Source organism: Dermacentor variabilis, chromosome 9 (genome assembly GCF_050947875.1).
Source record: "Dermacentor variabilis isolate Ectoservices chromosome 9, ASM5094787v1, whole genome shotgun sequence".
Taxonomy (NCBI): Eukaryota; Metazoa; Arthropoda; class Arachnida; order Ixodida; family Ixodidae; genus Dermacentor; species Dermacentor variabilis.
In genome coordinates, this window is record NC_134576.1 from 55,676,092 (window position 1) to 55,695,431 (window position 19,340).

At 47.3% G+C, this 19,340-nt stretch overlaps 1 protein-coding gene across 7 annotated transcripts in view; it reads left to right on the top strand.

Moving 5' to 3' along the window:
* The window catches only part of mahj (LisH and WD40 domain-containing protein mahjong), a 130,448-nt gene that overhangs the window by 39,830 nt on the left and 71,278 nt on the right, over nucleotides 1-19,340 (top strand). For all 7 annotated transcript variants that reach the window (XM_075704306.1, XM_075704302.1, XM_075704305.1 and 4 more), the window contains exons 10-13: nucleotides 7,581-7,621; nucleotides 8,649-9,056; nucleotides 12,301-12,678; nucleotides 16,409-16,511. In XM_075704306.1, coding sequence (XP_075560421.1) covers nucleotides 7,581-7,621; nucleotides 8,649-9,056; nucleotides 12,301-12,678; nucleotides 16,409-16,511 — 930 coding nt within the window. The remainder of the gene's footprint in view (nucleotides 1-7,580; nucleotides 7,622-8,648; nucleotides 9,057-12,300; nucleotides 12,679-16,408; nucleotides 16,512-19,340) is intronic.

Sequence of the window (19,340 nt, forward strand, 5' to 3'; positions counted from 1 at the left end):
CCAATCTTCTCACTTAGTTTGGTCTGCATAGTGCAAAAACCCGCATATACCCACATATACAGTAAAACCTCTTTAAACCGTACCCGCTTAAACAGTAGTTCCGTTTTAAAGTAGTAAAGTCAAATCCCCTACTCAGCGGCCATTGAACATAATGTGTTTTGTATCCGCATAAACGGTACCATCTTATTGCGTACATATCGGTTAGCACATTGTGTTTCCACTTTTCGTCAAGCAAACATGACGGTGCGTCGTCTCCAACGGGCGGTCCAGCAGAACAAGCCTCAGAGATCGAAACGGCCTCCAAGCGCCCCGTGCATTTGTGCGTGAAGCCGCATCAACATCATCATCATTTCAGTGCTGTGCCAGGGAGCGTTGTGCCGTCGTGCAAGCGAGGACTCGTGTCATGCTGAAGCTTGGATAAAGAAGACACCGGGTGCTCAGCATAGAAGAAAAATTAGACATCGTTCGTGCTATCGAACGTGACACGAAGAAGTCGGCGCTAGCACATGACAGGGATCTGCTGTTGACTACGGTGTGTGGCATTTGGAATTCGAAGTTGCTCGGCAGCGCTGCTGCGACCGTGAAGAGATGTCGGCTACGTTGCCTCTGTTGTTGCCGAAGTGTCGACTAGCGACAGTGATGAGGACGACACGGAAAGTGACAGCACGAGTAATTTAGGCCTGACAGTGGCAGAAGCTGTGCATTACGTCAGCCTCATGAATGCAATCGTCGCGAAGAGAACAGCACCCGGCAATGAAAAAGGCGTCCAGCGACTTCTGCAGCGCTACCGCACGCATGCACGGAGAATACATAACGCCGACAAGGAATCTGCCATGCAAGTGTTTGCCGCGAAGAGGGGGCTGGCTGAAAAGCTGGCACGCAGCTTCAGTAAGTTTCAGGCCGCTGTTGTTGCTGCTAGGCCGCCGCGGCATCAAACGAAAATAACACTTTTGTCGTGCGAAGTGAATAAATACTGCATGTTTTTCCCCTTTCATCACACACTCTCCGAGTTCCGTTTTTGACGGGTAAGTGGGCGATCTCAGGCTATTTAGGTTGAGCAGTACTACCGTTTAGTACATACTTTTTCTGAGCTCCGGCCAACTACGTTTTAACGAGGTTTCACTGTAGTACGAGGGGAAATTCATGGGATGCGAAATGGAAAAAAAAAAGCTTTTCTGCGCATAATACGAGCTAGGAAAACTTGAGGAAAACATTTATTTGAATTGCTCTCCGCACTTCAATTGCTGTCTTCCTCAGCTGTGCTCTCTTCGGATAGTTCCTTGTCGAACGTATCTTCCCAGAGGTACTCATCCTCTGTGCCATCGAGTGTACTTGAGATGCTGCATTTGTTGAAAGCGCAGCACGCAAGGTCCTCTCGTATGCTGGCCCATGCGTCCACAATCCACTTGCATAGCGCGGCTGGCAAAGCCCGCTTCAGCCGCCCGGTCGGCGTCACTGCGGGCTCACCTGAGTGCATCAAATCTGCATAACACCGCTTGGCCATGTCCTTGAACGGCTTGTTCACGCAAACATCTAAAAGCTGCAGCTAAGACGTCATCCCACCCAGGATAACGACGAGTTCAGTGCCGGATTCGCGCAACAGCCTCTTCACTGAATTGGCCAAATGCCAATGAAATTTGTCCGGCACAAGGATGGACGGGAACGACAACAGTGTGCCGAGCAGCCTACACCAGACGGACGTTATCCAGTTGAGCACGATATTCTCGTTCATCCAGCCTTTCTCATGGCATCTCACGACCACATTTTTTGGCAGCTCCTCACCTTTAGGCACTGTCTTGCTCTTGAAAATGACATAGGGTGGGAGCTTGCATCCATCTGCCGTGCACGACAACGTGACGGTAACTCGCATTTTTTCGCTGCCAGTGGACTGGACGTAAACTTGTTTAGAGCCCTTTTCGTGCACGGTGAGAGGCGATGGCATGTCCAGATAAACTGGCATTTAGTCGGCATTGCCAATTTGCCCTAGCTGGAAGTTCTTGTACTTGCACAGCGAAATAACATGGCGCTGGAAAGCCACAAGCAGCTCTTGAACGTTTTGGGCAGCTTTTGCGAAATCAAAGTTCGGCGGCATAAGGAAAAACCAGCACGGCACATGTAGCGATAAATCCAGTGCTTGCTCGCTTTGAAGGTCGAGCTCGGTAGCCCTTTTTTCTTGCAAGCTCCTTAGCTTCTGCCTGCATAAGCTCCACGCTCACAGCCAGATGCGCAACTCGCTGTTGGCATACAAACTCCGTCAGGGCGAGTTCGATTTCCGGGAACGTCCCACCCTTCGGGCTGCGGAAAGGGCTTCCTTCTGTCGACGCCACCCGTGAATGCTTCCCTCGTTGACGCCAAACTGCCTCCCCGCCGCACTGTTGCCGATGTCCTGTGCGGCTGAAATAACCTTTCTCTTGAAAACAGCCGAGTACTGTTTTCGTTCATTTCATGAAGCGTAGTGTGCACGTGTGCTGCCAAGGTGCGCACTCAACAGTAAAGAAACAATGCTGTAGTCACCCAGCAGTAACGAAGCCAACCCGTAACCACGCAGCAATAATGAAGTCAAGCCATAGCCATGCAGCAATAACGAAACCAAAAACTTCTAGCCCAAATTTCTGACGGAAATTTTTGTTCGGATCCACATATAGTATGAGGCAAAAGTTTGGGACGCTAATAATAGGGAAAAATAAACTCGTATTATATGTGGGTTTTTGCGGTATATTATTCATGCAACGAATTTCGGTTTCGGTGGACCCGGCTATAAGGGACCATCGGCTACAGTGGACAAATTTTTTAGCAAATTTTGGCTATATGGTGTAAGTACAGTCGAACCCGACTATATCGAACCTGTTTACATGGAATTATTCTATATATCGAACAATTTCTGGACACGATATACTTACAATGAGTATATATCGCAAAAATTACGCTTACATCGAACAAAAATAGCAGCGACACCCGATATATCGAACGTCAAGCGGTGGAAAGTGCCCCCGGAAGTTGGCTTTCCCTCGCGGTGGCGGAGAAAACCCGGCTGCGCGGCTCCATCCAACCGCTCTCCCTACTGTGACCACGCCCGACCGCGCTGCCTCGGATGAGCCGTCGGCACCCCCCCTGCAAAAAATGATCCTGGCCCGCCCACAGCGCTTGCTCAGACAGCCAATCAGATGCTCTTGTGCCCTCGTCGTGCAAGATGGCGAAAGTGCGACTTGTCTCGCTGTTTTTGTGTGCGCCTTGTAGGCCTTCTCCCGCAGTGTTGCCGTGATGAAGTGGCAGAATTTGCCTTTCGTCGTGAAGCTCGCAATCGTAAATTGTGTCGAACGCGGTGAGAAGTCTGATGTCCCCGCAGAGCACAAGATTCCGAGAAGCACTCTCAGCACGATCTTGAAGAATAAGGGGGAGATTAGGGCTAAAGCGTCCTAACTCGCGACCCGGTGCCCGTGGCGCCCGACCCGCACGCACGGCCGTGTACGAGTCATTAATCTGAAATTGCTTCAGCCGTGCCGACTTCCGCGTGCTCGGTGATGACCGTAAATTCTGATGAATGCAACGAAGCCGTTGCCAGTGTTGCCGAAGTTTGGAGCGAACTGTCAGAATTTCCGGAAGCTGTTGAATCAACGGTGGATGAGTTTGTGAGTGCAAATTATGTGTCGCGACCATGGGAGAGCCCGAAAACGAAGACTACATTGCCAACATCGTACCGAGCACAAGTGAAGGTGGGCACAATGAGGAAAGCAACGACGGTCCTTGGCCCACATCCTCCGAAGTGATTGGTGCGCTCGCACTAGTCCGGTGCTTCTGCGCCAATGCGGAAAGTTGCGGCCTCAGCTGCTTCGACTCCTTAATGTGAAAAAGTGCGCGCGTCACAAGCAGCGAAATTGCCAAAGCAGAAGAAAATGCAGGACTATTTCGTGCGAAACTAAGCTAGTTTAATCAATACAGTGATTTTATAAATGGTATGTGCTTTTATGACATCTAATTATTTAGCAGGCTTATATCGAATTATGCTCTATATCGAACTGATAGGCGTTTTTTTGCAAGTTCGATATAGCCAGGTTCGACTGTATAGTCATCTTGATATAACGATTACACTGGACCACCTAAAATTGTTACTGTATTTACTTGAATCTAGGCCGACCCCAATACTAAGCAGACACCCTAAAGTCCGAAGCCAACAACAACAACAAAAAAATATTACCTCGAATGTAGGCCAAACAAAAAAGCAAGGACGGCATTCACAAAATGCTAACAGCATTTATTGAATCTGAACGTGCAGAGCTCATTCAACGTCGTCGTCACTGCTAGACTCGTCGCTGTGTTCCTTGTCCCTGTCACCTTCAAACAGTGCACTATCTTCGGTACCGTCAAGCGCATTAGATATGCTGCACTTTTTAAAGGCTCGCACGATCAAAGTACCTGGCACTGAAGTGGCATCTCGTGCTTGATGCCATCGCGATAACACCATGCCGCACACCGATACGGCCGACACGACACAGGTCAAAATGGCGACCTCGCTTGTGTACGGTTGGCTACTATCATGGCTAGTAGCAGCTGCGATATTGACTTTTCTAGATGGCGCTAGCTATGCACCATATTTAGCAGTTTCAATGAAAAATTGGAGCGTTTTTTTTTTTTTAAATTCTTGAATCTAAGCAGACTCTAGAGTTTGGAATATGATTATTTGAAAAAGAACTATCGGCCTAGATTCGAATAAATACGGTAGTTATTCTGGAAGGTCGTTATCGTAAAATCCTCAAAATTAACCATTCCGCCCATCGACCCATGAGTTCATAAGCTGTTACCGTTTGAACTATCCACGATAACATCGCCATTGGATCTCGGCTTGCGATGTTACTATTTTCCATAGATTCCGCTGCTACGCACCTCCGAAGCACCGTATAGTAAGAGCGACAAATGCAAAGCAGACGCTGACGCTGAGAAAACTACCGACAAAAAGGGAGGTCTATGTTGCCTCTAAAGCGCAATGTTTCTTGTTTGTTTTCACATTCCTTGTCGTGGACACTGAAACTGTCTCACTCGAGGCGGACATCTGAACTATTCCAAGGCGCATGCTTTGGAATAGATTTGCTGCTTACTATTCTTTTAGAATAGTAAGCAGCACCATCCAGGAAGTGCAACCACGTGGCATCCCCGTGAGTATGGAGGTTGCATTTCTCTGCACGTACAGCTAGTACGGCCAGTACGGCCACAGACAGAAGCGAGAAAGAAAGAGGCGTGTGCAGAAAGAAGGCTGAGAAGTGCCTCCGTTGTTGGGCAACACTTGCCTAGGTGGAGCATGCGCTCACAAAACCAGATACATCGACGCCTCCGGAATAGATTAAAAACAATATTCTCTTCCTTTTACGGAATGCCATCTCCGGCTGCGCTGCGGCGTTCGCTTTCTATGCCTTGTCGTCTGCTAGCCTACTGTTTCGGCTGCTGTGAAAGATCCACGGAAATATAAGAATCCCCAGATTTCGGAATATTAGACAGTTTTAGTACTGCGTACGTAGCGTACGCAACGGCGTTGTGTACGTAAGATCGCTGCGTTCTGCAAACTGCGCATGTGCAGAACGCAACACAAACGGTACGAGATGCGTATGCGGCCGCTGCGTACGCACGCATCTGATTCTTGCGTGCGTACGTAGGGAGTCTTGCGTGCTGCTCTCGTGGTTCTCGTTCGTTCGGGAGAGCGCGAGACAAGAGTTTCGAAAAATGGCGGTGTCGAAGGCGACCAGCGGAAGACTGTTCTTTTCCGTGGCGTACGACTTGGCTTTGCTGCGCGAAGTAAACGCACAGAACCCTTTCCAGGATCCTGCAAAGTGTGAATGTATAACCAAAAATATGAATTTCGCTTTTACGAAAGTATTCAGCGTGCGCTGTTTGCGCGAAAGGCTCGACCTACTCTTGGCGCAGTTTGTCGCAAATGACCGTGCCAGCCCCAGAAAGCAAGTACTCGGTTTTTATTTTTCTCGATATGATTCGTGCATTTCAAGCGCATTAAAAGTAGAGTCTCTTAAAGGGCCTAAATATAGTTCGACGAAGCGGGAACGCGCCCACACGTTACATCATGTTAGCGAGATCAACAGCGTCTAGTTTGGCCGACCGTGCGACGTACTGGCAGGTACGGCCAATGCGTTCCGACGCGCCCGGCATCTAACACTCGCCCTCTTACGTACGTAGGCATTTCGCAGTACTAAAAGCCCCCACGCGAGACGCGCTCCTACGTTCCGCAAAGCCCTTGCGTGCTGCGTACGTATTGCCATGACGCAGTACTAAAACTGTCTATTAGTTCGTAGTACAGAGTCATTGTTAACGTGACACGGAAACTTAGTAACGATCGTTATTCAGAGAAGTTCGGTATTCTGAAGCCTATAGTACTGAAATATTTTTACATTGAAATCGTAAGAAGTCGGCTGCGGATATCTGAAAGGTTTGTTTATCTGAAGAGTTATTTAATGTGGGGTTCGTAGTAACGAGATTTCACTGTACAACGTGCTTTGCTGCAGCGATGCGTGCTTGCGGCAGTGCAATGCACGCAGCTATTTATGGTCACCTGTGCAGAAATGCACTTCTTCTTAAAGAGCAAAAACACTAATGGCAGTTAAAAAATTTGGAAATTTTCATGCTCAAGTTGGAATCTGTGGGCGCAGGACATGGGTCATTGGAGATTGCAGGACAGGCCTTCGTCCTGCAGTAGACATAAATAGGCTGATGATGACACTAGTGGCAAGCTTCCTGCAGCAGCCTGCGCCGCGTAATGCCCCCGCCAGCTAAAGAAGAGCCTTTTGGGTTGACCATGGAAGCGGACCGCCACTGCTGAAAGTGCCACCAGGCGAAACCGTAGCATACACGGCACTTCAAAAACAACCACCAACGATCACAAAATGCATCGGTTGTGGGAACACTTGATTTCTCATCATATCACTCCACAAAAAAAAATAAGATAGACTGCTATTCACAACATCCAGACCGCAAAAGCGCTTAGTGCGATCAAGCCATCTTGCACAGAGTGCAGTGGTTGTCGGACGCAGGCTTCCAATACTTCAGGCGCGACTTCTGTTACATGCAGGCACGACTTGTGTTGAGGGATAACGTTTAACGTTCGTTAGCTGTTGAAAAGTAGCAACTGAGGAGAGATAAAAGAGTCATCGGCGAACGGACGAAGGCACGCTACTGTAGCCCCATCTTGTAGCGGTCGTAGCAGCGGACACTGCGCTTGCGTGGCACTGTGCTTTCAAAACACTTTCGCCGTACCCTCCTCCTCCTCCATTTTGCACCTCATGCTTGCGCTGCACTCTCCTCGCCTGCTTTCGTCCTCGTGCTTACTTTGCTCTGGCCACTTTTTTCATCCCCCGCTGCACTCCACATTCGCGCTTTCATCTGCTGCATTTATTCGCTTGGTTGGGCCGGGAATGTCCACGCTCAACGCGGGAACAGGCACTCAAGAGCTGCGCTGCAAAAAAAGATAACTATGCAAACACATAAAATACAGACGTTGAGTTTTTCACAATATGTAATAAAGCTTTTACTCCTTGCGAGGTGATGTTTGTTAACGAGTCCCTTCATTCCTTCTCTCATAGGTTTGCATGCTTCCACAGTCTGTCCTGGCCGACTTGGTTGCGTAAGTACCTTTTTCTCTCTTTCTCTTTCTTCAATTTAAGTATACCTAAGCGCAGAAATTAGCAGACCAAAAAGGAAAACACTTTGATTGATTAGCTTTAGTTAGACCTGCGTAGGGGTATATTGTGCAGAAGCAGCATTAATAAAGGGGACCTTCAACATTTTCTCAAGTTGCACTTCTTTCCTCTCTTAGAAGTCTTTGTGATGGCCTGTACTTGAAAGTCAGTGCTCTACAGATCAAATTGCAAGATTAAGTTTGCACTGTAATTAGTCCACGGTTTTCTTTTCCTATGTGAAATCCTGCACCTCTGGGCAGTGCTTCATTCTGGCGGCCAGCATTTAAGGAAACTTAAACTGATCAGGATTTCAGTAGACTTCTGTAGACTCCTTTTGCAGTTGTAGCAATGGCAGGTGCTTTTCAGGTGTAATTGCGTGGTTGCAATAAGCTGTATCGTTGTAGTTCCCCACTGAAGATCTGATGCTCTGAAGATATTAGTTCAGTTCACAGTGCTCTTCAGTTTATATGACGTCCCTGGATCTTTGAACCTTGGGGCACTCTTGGCTGGACAATGTGGAAGATGGAAACGCAAAGCAATTGCGCAGAATAAGCACTGGCTAATATATCTAGGTTTATCGAGAGGACATCATTACGCAAAAGCGTAATAATGTGTTTTCCTAGTGGCCTTTATTTATGATGTTCTATCGATGAACAATTTGTTAACTATTGTTCCTGCGGGACAGTGTGTTTCCATCTGTCACACTCTTCTATGAAAATATTAAACTATTACGAACTGACCCAGCTTTGTTTCAATGTAAGAAGCTATCGTCTAAAGCAACGACCACCTGAGCTGTAGGGCACATCTGACAGTTTCATGCAGTCTGCGTGTTTAGGCTAGTTCGTAGGAGAGAAAAACAAAAGCCTCAAGACTAGACTTGGACAATCAAAGTTGCTTGAAATTCTTTGAATATGTAATCCCACTCTCGTGTGGAATAATTGGTTCCGATTGGCACCTGCCTGGGCGATGCAGGTATGCCCTATGGCTGTTGGAGCGGTCCCACGATTCCAGCCGTTGTCACGCAACCATGTTCTTTGGCCTGGCATTCCCCTTCCGGTCGCTGCTGGAGCTGTTCGACCAGCAGGATGGGCTACGCAAGCTCCTCAACGTCATGAGCACCCTCGACGTCTTCGTCCGCGGCAGCAGCAACGACTCGGCGTCTCCTTCGGATGACCAAGTGTTTGCCAGCCGCCAGACGGCGCGGCACGTCTGCGCGGCCCTCAAACGCTACTTCGAAGCGCACCTGGCGCACAAGGCAGACCACCTGCGGAGGTCGCATGCCCGCAATGCCACCGCCAGTTCCAGCGGCGTCAGCGTGAGCTTGTCGTCTTCCCCTCCACCTTCACAGTCTGCCTCCGCGACGACTCCTTCTGTGTCAAGGTATGCATCAACGTTCGCATGCCTTGTTTAGCAGCGATAGTTTTTTTTTTAGCGACCCTCCGTATGATTGGTTGCTATCGCAGGCCTAGCTGCTTCGACGTTCACTACTGAGCTTTCCGCTGTTTGGTGCCGTGTTGATCATTGAAAGAATTAGCCACTGTCAGCGATGGGGCCAACTTCACCTTTGTCATACTTGCTGATGGCTTCTAAGCCTGGAAAGTATGGCAAAGGTTGAGTGTTGCATAATGCCCTGTGTTGGAAAGCCATCTTCGTCGCAATACAGTAGTGTTACGCTATCAGGCATATGCAACATGTTGCAGTGAAGCTTACCGAGACAGAAAAGGGGCCAGTGTCATGTACACTTAAAGCTCATTGTAACGAGACAATATATTGAAGTAAATGCAATGCCTCTTGAAATATTCATAGAGATCCATGTATTTAAAACCCTATTTTAACAAAGTAAGATTCCTCTGCCAATGGATGTAAGAGACTAGATTTGTCTTCGAAACCAAAAATACCAACTGTTTCGCACCGAACATATCACTTTCTGCAGGGTTCCACACTACGTACTAATTCGGCGTGGCAGTTCAATATTCCCGCGTTGAATACACCGTCGAGCAACACTGGTTTTAGTGGCTATGCACAAGCAGCTCTTCTTTTTTATCTTATCACGTCACATAGCTGGCAAAGCTAGGCGCACCCTCTGATATCGCAATCTCGGAGGCCACACCTAGCTGCGCCTAACCACACATTCATGAGGGCGCTTGTGTGCGGCATGCTAAAAACTAGGAGTGTGTGAATACAGTGGAATCTTGCTAAACGGAAATCGTTTGAACGGAATTGCCCCTTAAATGGAACACCGTTCTCATGGTTGGTTGGTTTTGTAATCATGCAATTGTAACCAACTTTGTCTCTCAGTACAGTGAAACCTCGTTAAACCGTATTTGACTAGAGCTCGGGAAAAATACGTACTAAACGGTAGCACTGTTTAAACAGAAATAGCATGAGATCGGCCACTTACCTGTTGAAAACGGAACACAGAACTCGGAGAGAGTGCGATGAAGGGGGGGAAAATACATGCAGTATTTATTCACTTCGCGCGACAAGAGTGTTAGTATTTTCGTTTGATACCGCGGTGGCCTAGCAGGACGACAGCAGCCTCAAACTTATTGAAGCTGCGTGCCAGCTTTTCAGCCAGCCCCCTCTTCTCGGCAAACACTCGCATGGCAGATTCCTCATTGGCATTACGTATTCTCCCTGCACACGCGCGGTAGCGCTGCAGAAGTCGCGGGACGCCTTTTTCATTGCGGGGTGCTGTTCTCGTCGCGACGATTGCATTCATGAGGCTGATGTAACATGCAGCTTCTGCCACTGTCGGGCCTGAATCGCCCGTGCTGTCGCTTACCCTGTCATCTTCATCACTGTCTGGCAAAAAGTCGAACGTCATAGCCGACATCTCTTCGCATTCCAAATGCCGTACACCGTAGTCAACAGCAGATCCCTGCCGTGTACCAGCGCCAACTTTTTCGTGTCATGTTCGATAGCACAGACAATGTCTAATTTTTGTTATATGCTGAGTACCCGGCGTCTTTTTTATCCGAGCTTCAATATGACGCGAGTCCTCGCTTCCACGACGCCACAACGTTCTGGCACGGCGTTGAAATGATGTTGATATGTCTTCATGCGCGAACGCACAGGGTGCTTGGAGGCTGTGTTTGCAAGATGAAAAGTGGAAACAGTATGTGTTAAGCGATACATACGCAATAGGCTGGTACAGTTTCTGCGGATACAAGACACATTTTGTTCAATGGCCGCTGAGTTGGGGATTTGACTTCACTACTTTTAAAACGAAACTACTGTTTAAGCGGGTACAGTTTAAAGAGGTTCTTCTGTAAATGGAATTTACAGTAGTAAATTGTAAAATGTAATTGTAAAATGTAAACGGAACTAATGTCCCTGGTCCCTCTAGGTTCTGTTTAAAGAGAGTTCACTGTACTTCAGTATCACAGAATAGAATCACATAGTGCACGTTCCAATGATTCGATTCGCAAATCAAATATCTACCATATTATTTTTTTAATATTCTATATATTCGATGTGAAAAACCGCACAGTGCAATGAGCTTGAATGCACGCCTGTTCAGGTAAGTGACAGACAAAATTTTGGCTGTCACTTTTTGTACTGACATAACGTGGGCGTGCCATATTGAATCGTTGATTAAATCATTATCACGTGCAGCTGGCATTCTGTGACGATGTAGACACTTTCTTCCAGAACAAGCTAAACTCCAAATTTATCATGCGCTCTTTTCTGCAGACATAAATTACTGCTTCCTTGTCTGAGGCACCACAACTTTGTGTAACGTGAAAACCATTCTTCTGTTACAAAAAAAAAAAAAGCACTTCAGTATACTGCGAACATCCCGTGCACTAACTCTACGTACACATTGTTTTCTTGTTATAAAATAATTAGTATAAGTCATGTGTATACTTTTGGTTTATTCTTACTTATTTTGCGAATTAAAATTTCGAGTGTTTATTGCAAAATTATCTGAAATACGCATACAACACTGTGACTCACGCGCATGCAGCGCCGGCAGATGGCTTGTACCGTGTTGGCGCACTGGCCATTTGCTGCAGTCTCTCCAAGGTTCACTTGCCATTCTTGCTCAACAAATGTTGACAGAGAGACGTTGGCTTCGCTACATGCAGTAGAAGGCAAATGAGGGAATAATTTTTAACTCTTGGTTAATGTTATTTTATGTTGTCGTATTATCATTGAAATGATGATTGTTAGCTTTATGCATTGTGTTTATCTTTTTTTGAGTTATATTGTCATTTGTGTTCACGGTAAACATATTATGTTCGCATATTGTACTAAAGATTTCCTGAATGTATGTTTTCGTTGAATAATTTTCTTTGTTGCACTTGTAGTGTTCATTCTTTATTGTTTTATTCTTTTTACTGACTTCCTTTATCACTGTATTGTGCTAGTGTACATTATTACACATCTGGTCCGTAAGACCGCTGTCATTTACATGGGCCCTCTGGCACTTTCAAGTGGTTTCCAACCGCTTTTTGTCTGAGGGACCCCCAACTGCTGTTGGAAATAAAGAATTGATTGATTGCTTGGCTGGTTGATTGATTGATTGATTGATTTTAGCTTGACTTACTATTTGAATTCAGTGTCCCTCTGAATGAAGCATAGTGACTCCTTTGCCTTGCTCGGATTTCTATGCCCTCAGGAGTCACGAGCCGTGGTCATCATCTGGCCCCACCGCCACGACGGTGTCAACAGTGGTGTTGGCAATGCCTGGCTACCGGTGCAGGGCGTCGCGCTTCACGATCGAGGCGGTGTCGGAGAACATGTGGACGCTGTTGGAGCTGCTGCCCGCGCGGGCGCGCTGGACCCCCGTCGAAGACCTGGTGCGGTTGGGTGGGGTGTCTCTGCTGCTGCAGACGGTGGCGCTCTCCTACGACTGGAACCACTCGGGCAAGGCGGACACGGTGCGCGCCGCCCTCGACGTGCTTGCCGTCTGCTCGGTGGTGCCCCGGGCCCAGATCGCCCTGTGCCAGAATGTGGCCCTGCCTTCGGGGCAGGTCCGATCTGCTGCCGGCATGAGGTGACTACATCAGCTTCCTATTCTATTGTCTCAAAAAGAAAAAAGAGAACCGTCCTTCTCATGTGGGTATCCTACTTGGTAAGGTGCTACAGTCAAACCCGGCTATATCGAACTCGCAAAAAAACGCCTATCAGTTCGATATAGAGCATAATTCGATATAAGCCTGCTAAATAATTGGATGTCATAAAAGCACATACCATTTATAAAATCACTTTATTAACGAAACTAGCTTAGTTTGGCATAAATTAGTCCTTCATTTTCTTCTCCTTGGGCAATTTCGCTGCCTGCGACGCACGCACTTCCCCACGTTGTCTAAGGAGTCGGCGCAGCTGAGGCCGCAACCTTCCGCATTCGCGCAGAAGCGCCGGACTAATGCGAGTGCACCAATCACTTCGGAGGATATGGGCAAAGGACCGTAGTTGCTTTCCTCAATGTGCCTACTGTCATTTGTGCTCGGTACGATGTCGGCGATGTAGTCTTCGTTTCCGGGCTCCACCGTGGTCGCGACACCATCATCTGCACTCACAAACTCGTCCACCATTGATTCGAATGTCCCGGAAATTTTGACAGCTCGCTCCAAACTTCGGCAACACCGGCAACGGCTTCGTCGCATTCATCAGAATTTACAGTCCTCACCGAGCACGCGGAAACCGGCACGTATGAAGAACCCCTCGTACACGGCCGTGCGTATGCGTTGGGCGCCATGGGCACCGGGTTGCGAGTCTGGCCACTTTAGCCCTAATCGTGCCGAGACTGCTCCTCGGAATCTTGCACGCTGCGGGGACATCCAACTTCTCATCGCGTTCGATGCGATTTATGATTTCGAGCTTCACGACGAAAGGCGAATTCTGCCGCTTCGTCATGGCAACACTGCGGGAGAAGGCCCACAAGGCGCAAACACGATAAACCAGAGAAGCAGCCAGACAACTCGCACTTTCGCCATCTTGCACGAAGAGAGCACAAGAGCTTCTGATTGGCTGTCTGAGCAAGCGCTGTAGGCGGGCCAGGATCATCTTTTGCTGGAGTGTGTCGCTAGATAGTGATCTAAAGAAAGGAAGGACGCTTGATTCTGTAATCCGTGTGGGAGCACGGCGAAGCGTTGTCAGGGGAGAGGGGGTGGCAAGTGAAAGATGATAGAAAAAGAGGGAGGATGTGGCCTGGCCTAATAGACTCCACTATGCGCGACACGGGGAGTGTCGACGGCTCGCCCGAACAGCCCGAGGCAGCGCGGTCACGGTAGGGAGAGCGGTTGGATGGAGCCGCGCCGCCGGGTTTTCCCGCTACCGCGAGGGAAAGCCAACTTCTGCGGGCACTTTTCCGCCGCTTGGCGTTCGATATATCGGGAGTCACTACAATATTTGTTCGATGTAAGCGTAATTTTTGCTATATATACTCATTGTAACTATACCATGACCACAAATTGTTCGATATATAGAATAATTCGATGTAAACGGGTTCGATATAGTCGGGTTCGACTGTAGTACAAGTGCTAACCCTTTTCTGCAGTCGCACAAGCAGCTTCTAGTTTGCATTTCGAGATCGATTCAACGATGGAATTATCTGGATAATAATTATGCTTTACACATTTCATCACCACGTTCGTGCCGCACTTGACCTATTCTTTAAAAAAAAAAATTTCGCGTTTGTTAATGGCGTCTTGAGTTTGTGTGGTAGAAGCTTGTTATAGCAAACAAATTATTGGTCATACCATACCCTCATGAAGTATTCTAGTGAATTACATGCATTTTAAGTGTTGCATGCTGAATCGACGCGGATGCAGTAAGTAAAGATGCACCCATTTCCACAGTGCCAGAGTAGATGTGCATAAAAACTTGCAGCATTATTTACAGCACACTTGCACAGGTCCTTGAAACCCTTGAAAAAACCCTTGAAATTGAAAATTGTTTTCAAGGTCCTCGAACATCCTGCAATCCCTTTTCTTTAAAGCTCCTGAATTTCTTGAGTAATACACTCAACTGTCAATTTCGTGACTTGCTTTTTATAGCAGACCAGCATGGATCCAGCAAACTTCCCATCTTATAAAAAGAAAAAAAAAAATGTTGCAGTAAAATACGAAAGAAGAAAAAAAAAGAGAGAGAGCCGTCGCAGCTGCGTGAATGCTACCCCCACGCCTTTGATCCGCACGCCCTGCATGGCCTGCCTTTGTCGCCATCGCACCCTCTCTGACCTATCTCCTTCCACCCCTTCCCAATCGGTGCTGTCACTCTCATTTCTGAGGAGTGGAAGGGAGACTGGAGAAAGGCGCATGAAGCTGGCAACGTGGCAAACTCATGCCACATTGCGTGCACAGGACAAAAACGGGTGCAGCAGCTTGAATTGTGGTTTTTTTTGCCCTCGCACCTTATCTTGGAGATAATCTGTGAAAGGTGCAATGATTTTGGCTAGCGATGGCTCATAGTGTCATCTCATTGAGGGCGACGCTATCGGCTGCGGTGGCGGAGTGGACATGAAAGCTTCGGAAGCTTCCTTTCGTACTGTCAACGTAAAGCTATCAACATGATTGAAATCGTGCCTATGGTTGCAGCCTCTCAAATTCAATTAAATGACTTTTTTTGTCCTCAGTGAAATTCTTTCTTTTCAGATTGCATGATTATGTGAAAAGCTTTATGGCCGCTTCCGTGCAAGACTGCACTTATTTGCGTAAAAAGCCCAATTTCAATATAACAAAATTTTAATGTGACATAGTAAAGTGGCAATTTTACCGACTTCATTGCAGCTAAGTATAACCATAGTGTTTTGGAAATGTTATAATAAGGAACTGCTGCATGGGATGACGCTCTGCACCCTTGAAAAAGCTTTGACGGAGTCTTGAAATTCCTCGAGTATGGTTTAATTTTTGTCTTGGAGTCTTGTACAAACCCTGTTGCAAGCATCAGTGGTGAAACAACAATTTGAAACAACCTCTCGCGAATCAACTGCGTCACGAGTGCGGTGGTTAGCATTGTGTCTCAACACAGGGGCTCAACTATGGCCCTCAGCAGCATGTTTTCGAGGCTGCATCGTCACACGTTGCGAATTACAGTGGAGCGTTTGCATCATTGCGCTTCCCCTGCTATCTTGGTGTTGGCCAACAGTCGGGGGAAAAAAAAGAGAAAAAAAAAGGGTCAGCTGACTTTAGTAACTTCTCCGATACGGGACTCATTTACTGCGACAGGGAGGGAGATTTCGTGTTGGACAATGCCATCTTCTCGAGCACAATTCCTTGGAAATGTGTTCGTTGCTGTCCTGATCTGCTGCGGTGCTGCTTGTTGTGGCCCCTAAAATTACAATGCACAGACACCCCACGACACATTGGTATGATGCCTTTTGTTGACTGTGGAAAGATTTAGTACAAGGCAAGCTGCAAAGTAAATGACCACTTGGTCCCCTTTGCTGACCCATCTTTTAGCAGTGGGAGCATAAAGGATAGTGACAAAACAGGTCGGGGGGGGGGGGGGGGTGCAGTGGCTTAATGACTTAGTGACTTCAGATGTTGAAGTGAGTGGCCCTTCTCGATGGAAAGGCTCACAGGTTTTCGATGTTCAACTGTTTTCTACATGCTACGTTGGTGTATTGTAGCTGTGTGATCTGCACTTGTCACTGTGGAATGCCGAGGTTCGGTGAGGGGCTCCTGAAATGCTGGGTTGTTTGGGCTGACAGTGTAAATTGAAGTTTTGCAAACCGAGAAATTGTGTTTTTATTATATTGTAACCATCCTCTGCTTTTCCAGTGTTATATTAGCTGCAGCTGATGGGGAAATTGTTGCTGACCCCGATGTCCAGAGGTCGGCCCTGAACGTGGTCATCAACTGTGTCTGTGGACCCATGTCGAGGGTGAGGACGCCAGTAGCTTTCATTAGCATGCATCTCGTTGTGTCGGTAATGTCGTGCCTTTGTCACTGTTTTTTGGAAAAATGTGGTAAAAGACAAGTACTTTGCTTGTTGGTTTACTGGCTTTCGTTCGTCCATGTGCCTTCAGCTGAAAGCGAATTAAGAGTTGTAGAGCGTATATAGTGTAAAATACCGACTATTGCATTGTAATATACAGTAGAACCTTTTTGATGCATTTGCATTACGTACATTTTCCCGGCTCCAACGTTCGCAATCGAGAACACAAAAAATTAAAGGACGCTTAAGCTTCGCCTTCAAGAGTGGAACGCGATAGCGTTATCGCACCCTGTTCGCACCGCCTACTCAAACGATCTACGCCAGCCAAACATCGCGATCTACGCCAGCCAAACAGCCAGGCTGCGACGCGCCATGAAGGCAGACGCGATCATGGAGCGAGTGGCGCGCCACATGTTGGGGCAGCGCCGTACATTACGAGGAGGGGGGTCTTCTGTGCTTGCCGCAAGATGGCTCTGCATGTGCGCATAGCGCAGAAGAAATGTAGTGGAAACGTACTTTGCTTCTCGTGAAACTGCGACTTCTGTAATTTACGTGGTCATAATTACCTATATACACCGCAGTATAACTTCCTACAGCACGTTTCTAATGCAACACCGCATTCACTAGAGGCGATTTTGTCCCACTTTGAACGATCGAACTCGTGGCTGAGGGGTAGCATCTCTGTCTCACACTTCGGAGACCCTGGTTCGATTCCCACCAGCCCATCTTGCAAGATGTTTTCTATTTATGAAGTGCCTTCTGGGATTTATCACTTACGGCCAACGCCGCTGACGCCGACACCGACAACACCAGCTTTTCTGCGACACAAGCTCCTTAATGCTGTCGCGTTAAAAATGTCCTAATAGTGTTGCGCTTATTTTTTACCAATTCATACTTTCCCGGAAAACATGATATTTTGGCAACAATGTTCAGTACATCGCCAAACTGCGATCGTATGATACGTTTTCTGGCCGCTAGATCCCATGTGAACAAAAAAAAGGCTTGAGGCCTGTGCAATCGAAAACAGTATACAGCTGCCCGTCTCACATAAAAACGACGATGCGCACAGTTTCTTATTCTGGTGCCAGCAGATCTCTGCCAGGGTCATCACACACCACATTCACATCTATCGCCGCCAAACCTGTTGCGATAAGCATCTTCACCTATCTGTTTTACAGCGTGTCATGCATAGTGCCATTGATAGCATGCTGAATGCTTTTGGTAGGCGATCAACCAAATGCGCCAGCGTTGCCTGCTGCAGCCGGCAAGATGTGGGCATGATGTTTCGCTTCGGCAGCATCCGGCGTCGCCCACTAGCTCAATTTCGCTTGAGTTTACCCTTGGCCGTCTTTAAACACTGCATAGTAGGAAAATAAAACATGTCTCAGGCCGCCGAAGCTCCACCAGCTTGACGCGCATTGGCTTCTCGCGCTGCAATGATCTGCGACATGCTTCACATTACAACGATATCAATGATAGTTGACTCTGAAATTCCAAGCGTGGAATGCTTTTAGCTCCCGTTGTCGGCGACCGTCAAGTGACCTTGAGCCAAAAGCAAGAACTGTTATCTGGGCAAGTTTCAAGAACAAAACGAGATCATTCAAACAACCAGTCAAAACTTAAGAAAATGGGGTCTCTGGCCCCCAACCCCTTGTACAGGACCACTGTACATATGCTAGTTACAGCCCAAACAAGTTACAAAAATATTGCTTCCGTCATTTCCAATAGCGACATTCAAAAGGCACCATGCACTGCGAAATGGAATTTGCTGCAGACCTACTGCACTCGCCGAGCTGCGGCATGACGTGGCGCCGGAAGAGTCTGATGCACTGCTTTGCCTCCAAGGAGGAAGGAAAAAGTTAGGAGAGAGCATTACGTCACGCAGCGAGCCTTGGCAAGCAGTAGAGCAGCAAATTGGGCTGGGTGGTGGAAGTCCGTCTTGTAGTACTACAGTTATGTGTCCTGTCCTTTTCTACTTTTGTTGTCCGTGTGTCTTAGCGCAGTAACCCCAGCTTGGCAAGCAAACGCTTGGTGAAGCCAGCCCTTTGCTCAGTGGTGGCCCATGACGTAACCTCTTGCATTGAGATCACGGAGCAAGAATTGAGATTTACTGAGACGTTTGGTCACGCCTCCTTCAGGCACTTTTCTTCCTCTAGCTGGGCAGTGCGCTCTGTCTCCCTGGCGCTTTTTGCTGCCTGTCGTATCTCCTTCAGCCGGTTTTCCTCTTTCTAGCTGGGCAGCGTCCATATGGACCTGCGCACAGTATGGTGCGGTGTGGTGGGGTGTGATGAGGTGTGCCGTTGCAAACATGCGGTACACTCATTTTAAGATTATGACTAGTATAATCTGCAACCATTCTGCTTTGCTGATTGCCACTCCATGCTTACATCTACTCTCATTTATGGGAGAGGCAACTCATTTTTTTTTTAGTTACCTTGGATCCTATGTTTTCCCAATTAGTACGTTTCTTCTCATGTTTTTTTTTTTTCAATACCTATGAACATGGTTCTACGTATATAGGTTTTAGTACAGAAAAAAGAATTCCTGAGCTCAGAGCAAATACTTGACAGACCAACTGTAGCGACTTCACAAAGTATTTTTAAAATATCAAAGGCAAAAGAACAGATCAAACATTGCATTTTATGACACAATGCTAACGTTACTACATAAATATTAAAACAGTAGAAGGGTTAACGTTTTGGCTTGGGTAGGAGTTGGTTTGAGTTTGTGGGATTATTGGATTTAATTTCTCAATGTCTGTCATGTACTACGTTC